Source organism: Amblyomma mixtum, chromosome 3 (assembly GCF_055824585.1).
Source record: "Amblyomma mixtum isolate Tamu chromosome 3, ASM5582458v1, whole genome shotgun sequence".
In the NCBI taxonomy this organism is placed as follows: Eukaryota; Metazoa; Arthropoda; class Arachnida; order Ixodida; family Ixodidae; genus Amblyomma; species Amblyomma mixtum.
The window spans coordinates 207,014,908-207,020,280 of NC_143014.1; the positions used below are offsets into that span (position 1 = coordinate 207,014,908).

Sequence of the window (5,373 nt, forward strand, 5' to 3'; positions counted from 1 at the left end):
CGGCCATTCATGATTTGAGAGAGCCTGCCACATGCGCTCCACCCCATTCTTGTTCTTCTAGTTATATCGCTCTCATGATCCGGATCAGCGGTCACTACCTGCCCTAATAGACGTATTCCCTTACCACTTCCAGCACCTTGCTGCCAGTTGTGAACTACGGTTCCCTTGTGAGACAGTTGAATATTACTTTGGTTTTCTGCATGTTAATTTTTAGACCAATCGTTCTGCTTTGCCTGCCTAACCCATTGATCACGTTTTGCAGTTCATCTCCTGAGTGACTCAGCACGGCAATGTCATCAGCGAATCGCAAACTACTTAGATATTGTCCATTAACTCTTATCCTCAGCTGTTCCCAATCCCGGCCTCGGAACACCGCCTGTAAACAGCCGGTGAATAGCATTGGCGAAATCGTGTCTCCCTGCCTGACACCCTTCCTTATTGGAATATTTGCGCTGACTTTATGGATTACTATGGTAGCTGCGCAGTCGTTATAGATATCTTCCAGTATTTTCACATAAGACTCTTCGACACCCTGATTCCGCATGACTGCTGAGGTTTCCACTGAGGCAAATGCTTTCTCGCAATCAATGAACGCTGTATATAGGGGTTTATTATATTCTGCGGATTTATCTATCACCTGATTGATATTGTGAATATGGTCTATTGTCGATTACCATTTACGAAAGCCTGCCAGATCATCTGGCTGATTGAAGTCTAAGGTTGTCCGGATTCTATTTGTGATTACCTTAGTAAATACATTCCAAGCTAATTTTCCAACTATTACTTATAGGCACCTGGTTGCAATTGGAGATTTCTAGGCTGACCATTCGTGATACCTTTAAAATTTACAAAACGCGATAACCCTTAGTCCTGTGGCTTTGACGTCACTGTAGGGGTGTGTTTTGCAACTTTTCGTTTTCTACTTCGTTTGGTCCTGACATCAATCGTAACGAGAGCAAAAGGAAATGGAGAAGCCCCATTATGTAGGCCACGGCGGTCAGCGGTGTTTGCATGAAGCTCGTGCTGCCATGTATCTTCGTAAACAGGCCCATGGCGTCATTTATTTGCATAAGCACGTACATGCCGCTATTTCAGTCGGCGTGGTTACGGTAATCAACAGTTTCCCGGTTCAAAATCGGTGAAGCTTCATTTAGAAATAATGAAACTTGTCGCGCCGCTGAGGATACGGGCACCGGTTGCGATAGCGTTATTTTTATGAACGGTTGCAGACCGGCGCCGACATCGTCGATTGAGCGAACATGACAACGCAACTGGCAATCATCACAAAAAAAAAATATTGGAGCATGGCCCCCGGGATTCTTCATTTCCTGTTGCTTTCGTCACGATTAACGTGACGACCAAGTGAAATGAAAACGAAATTGAACGATCGAAAATATGGCCTCTTATTGCTTTTTTTCTCTTTCTGTCACAGAACATTACAAAATAAAGCTACGGGATGCAGAGTAAGGCCGGGACAGTACGACGATGCCGCTCCACTTTGGTCCGGAGACTGTAGGTGGCGAGTAGGAATTCTGCTAATGTTGTTGTGAGGGCGAGAATATGATCACAACAATGTCGACAACAGGCATTTGTGACCTTGAACAATTACCGGCGTTTTGGCCTCAGGATTTCGCGTTGTCGTTGTTTATCTGGCAAAACACCAACCTCATTTCCTGCCCTTTTATTGTTCACCGAGGATGAATGGATGATGGAGAATGAGGCAAAATAAAAAAGAAATAATCTTTATTGCGTCTTCGAGAGAAATGTATTAAGTCTGGACTGATTTCTCGCACGCTGAAAATGGTTTCTGCAAGTCCAGGTCTTCAATACTGGAATTCCGTCCCTGTCAAGGTAACGTAGCATGCCATGAAGGAACCCAGAATGTGTAAATCACGTGGTCTAGTCATTAAACACTTACCTGAAGGACACGTTTTTGATCGGAGATATGCAAAACAGACTCCGCGATTCGGGGCCCTATTTAATCCTTTTTGCAGAAACGTAAACCTAAACATAACGATTTCACTTCATGCATTGTATTGCACACGCATCGAACTAAATTAAATGTTACAAGCATGTTACAAGTATTTTATAATGTTATACTATAAGAAACTTCTCAGCAGTGACTTTCGGAAGATTTACCTCTGTCCGTAATGGCGAGAATAAACGAGCTTTCAAGTTTCGCTTCGTATTACTGCCGTATCGGTGGATAGCTCGTTTTTGAGAGCTTGAAACGCAATTGCGCTCTAAAATTAGACGCAAAAGGGGCAGTATTTTTATATTTGTTCAATGAAGTACTTATTTGAATTAAAATGTGTCGTGTCCGGTCGCTGTGTTGAATGCAGCGAAAGACGCACACGGTACTTTTAGACTTCGTTTATTTTAAGCCGATGAGGGTGCGACCAGCGTCGACCGAGGTAGGAGCCGAACTGGCCGCCCGAAGAAAGGAGGGAGTGGAGAAGCGTCCACGGGAGGGAGTGACTTCCCAGAACAGGAGGAGGGTGCGGGGGCGCACCGTGGGGGGGCCTCTGGTGACAGCGTGCGACGAGGGGCAAGTGTCGTTAGGAGGAGGATTGAGTGGTCGTTAGGAGGAGGATGCGAACTGTCGTTAGGAGGGGAATGCGAGTGGTCGTTAGGAGGGGGCGCACACACACAAAAGCAATAAGGGGACACAACACTTCCTTCCCCCTTAGAAAGTTGCCTGGTATCGTGCAGGGGGTCGGCGCTCACGCATGGAGGCGCGCTGGCTTTGTGCGCTCGGGGGAGAAAGACTTGTAGGCTGGCTGTTGTTCGCTGTGTCTCCTAGGTCTGTCCTGGGCGAAGTCTCTTCTTCCGGGAAGGGGTGCCAGGCTATGTGGGAAGATGGTGCACGTGTTCTCTTCGCTGGCGGACAGCTCTCAGACGGCGTCGTAAATCTACGCAGCTGGTTGAGATGTCGGCGTGCTACTGTGCCATGTATGTTGACGAGCCAAGAGCGCAGGCCTATGCGTCTGACAATTGTAGCTTCCTCCCAGCGTGGCTTTTTCAGAAACTGTCGGGCGGGGACGCGCTGCCCCTCATTAAGCGTGCCGCAGCGCGGAATTGCTTTTTCTTCCCGGAACGTCTCTGCCTTTGGCTCGGGGAGGATGGCTGTGAGCTGGGTTCGCATTTCACGCTCGAACATCATTTTCGAGGGGTCTCGCCTGTTGTGCTCTGAACCGTCGTGTGCTGCTTGAAGAGAAAGCGCGCAAGGCGGCGCTGCAGCGAGCTTGTCTGATCTCTTTCAAGGGCGCGTTTTAGCTCGGCTACGTAGCGCTCGGCTTGTCCGTTTGTCGCTGGGTGGTAGGGGGCCGATGTAACTGATGAGATCCCGTTGTCGCGATAAAACTTGAGGATCTCCGCAGACACAAACGGTGTTCCGTTGTCCGACACTACCTTGCGCGGCAGGCCGAACGTTGCAAATAGTGATCGGAGGTTGTCAATGACTGCTGCCGAAGTCGTCTGTCCCATTTGCCTTATCTCAAGCCACTTTGTGTAGGCATCTACGACCACAAGGAAAGTGCAGCCCTCAATTGGTCCTGCAAAATCAATGTGCAGTGTGTGCCATGGTGTGTCTGGCTTTTCCCATTCTGGGACAGGAGCTTTCGGCGGGGCGCTCCGGCTGCTCTGGCAAGGCTTGCATTCTCGCACCACTGTTTCGATGTCGTTGTCAATGCCAGGCCACCACATGTAGCTTCTGGCACACTTTTTCATTGCAACGATGCCCCGATGTCCGGCGTGGATGAGAGACATAGCTTGTGCGCGTAGTTCTCTCGGCATCACAACTCGGGACCCAAATATGATGCAGCCGCGATGGGTGCTCAACTCTGTAGCTCGCCTGCGGTAAGCGTCGAAGTTGTCCCCTTTGAGTTTATGCACGTTGCCTTGTTGAACAGCTGTGTAAACTAGCCGGAGAGCTGCGCACTTCTGCGTAGATGCTGCAACTGTGCCTGCTGTAAGCGGAGGTTCTGGCAGTGCTTCGAACATCAGAACGTCTCCTGGTGGAAATGGTTCGTCAACAGTTGCGTCTAGTGGCAGACGGCTTAGCGCATCGGCGTTTTGATGTTTACCAACCATGTTCTGGCTCGGCGTCTGGTGTATGCCGCATATCATCACGCCTAGTGGAGAAAACCAGTTTCTCCCTAGAAGGCTTGATCCTGTGCCCTTCACAACAAGCAGAGGTAGCGTATGGGTCTGGCCGTTGTAGTTAACCTGCACGTTGGCAGAGCCCAATAGTGGCAGATTCTGTCCTGACCACGTTCGCAGGTGCGTGTCGTCTTGTTGCAGGGCGGGTGCGTCAGATGGCCATGAAGTTCGGAACGTGTCCTCACTGATCAGAGTACAGGCTGCGCCGGAGTCCACCTCGAACTTAATCAGCTGGTGATGTACGCTTACTTCTGTAAAAATCTTCGGTCGCGTGCCGAGATTCATGGTGTTCAGGTCGTACAACACAGATGGTGTTGCTGATGTTGTTCCATGGAGATCAGATAGCGGCGTATTCTCTGAGGCGTTGACGCTGTGATTAGGCTGGGAAGGTGACTTTATCTTGGCAAGTCTCCGTTTCGTAATGCATGCTCTTTCGATATGCCCTCGCTTGTGGCAAAAATTACACGTGGCTGACTGGAATCGACATCCCTGGGGGTTGTGTTGGTCGTCACACCGCCAGCAGCGTTGTGCCTTTTTGACCGATTTTACAACAACAGAAGGCTTGCGCACCTGGTTGCTTGTCTGGTGTACCGGCTCGGTGTTCCGGCGAATCCCTCTCTGCTGGTGACCGGCGCTCTCCGCTCGAACGGCGATGTCGTAAGCTTTGCTGAATGTGAGGTCCTTCTCAGCGAACAGGCGCTGCTGCAGTGACTCGTCACTCAGTCCGCACACAAATCTGTCGCGTAACATCACGTCCAAGGGAAGCATGGTGGTGTTAGCAGAAGAAGCTGCGTCTCCCTCCTGCCCGGTAGCTGTTGTCGACAGCGTTCCAAAATTGCAGTCGGCAGCGAGCTTCTTGAGCGCGGCTACGTAGGCGCTCACAGTTTCTCCTTCCAGTTGATCTCGTCGTTGGAAGCGAGCCCGGCTGTAGACCTCGGATGGCCTTGGGTCGTAGTGCTTTTGCAGCGCTTTTACGATGTCGTCGTAAGACACTGCCGCTGGTGTGCTTGGCTGAATAAGGGCGCAGACAGTATCGTAGGTCTGCTCCCCGCACAGCGTCAGCAGGTTGGCCCTCTTCAAGGCTGGGTCTGTGATGTTGTTAGCTTCAAAGTAGAACTGAAGGCGTCCAACCCACGATGACCACGATGAGCCGTTGAACTCTGATATCTGATTGGGAAACCCTCGCGTAGCCATGGCTTGTCAATAGCGTTG

The 5,373-nt window shown here is 50.3% G+C and overlaps 1 protein-coding gene across 1 annotated transcript in view; it reads right to left on the reverse strand.

The window, feature by feature from the left end:
- Positions 1 to 1,739: 1,739 nt before the first annotated feature.
- LOC149353430 (uncharacterized) overlaps positions 1,740 to 5,373 on the reverse strand; it is a 21,496-nt gene continuing 17,862 nt past the window's right edge. The window contains exon 5 of the mRNA XM_089577351.1: positions 1,740 to 1,843. Within this exon, the coding sequence (XP_089433477.1) occupies positions 1,769 to 1,843 (75 nt within the window). The 3' untranslated portion in view covers positions 1,740 to 1,768. The remainder of the gene's footprint in view (positions 1,844 to 5,373) is intronic.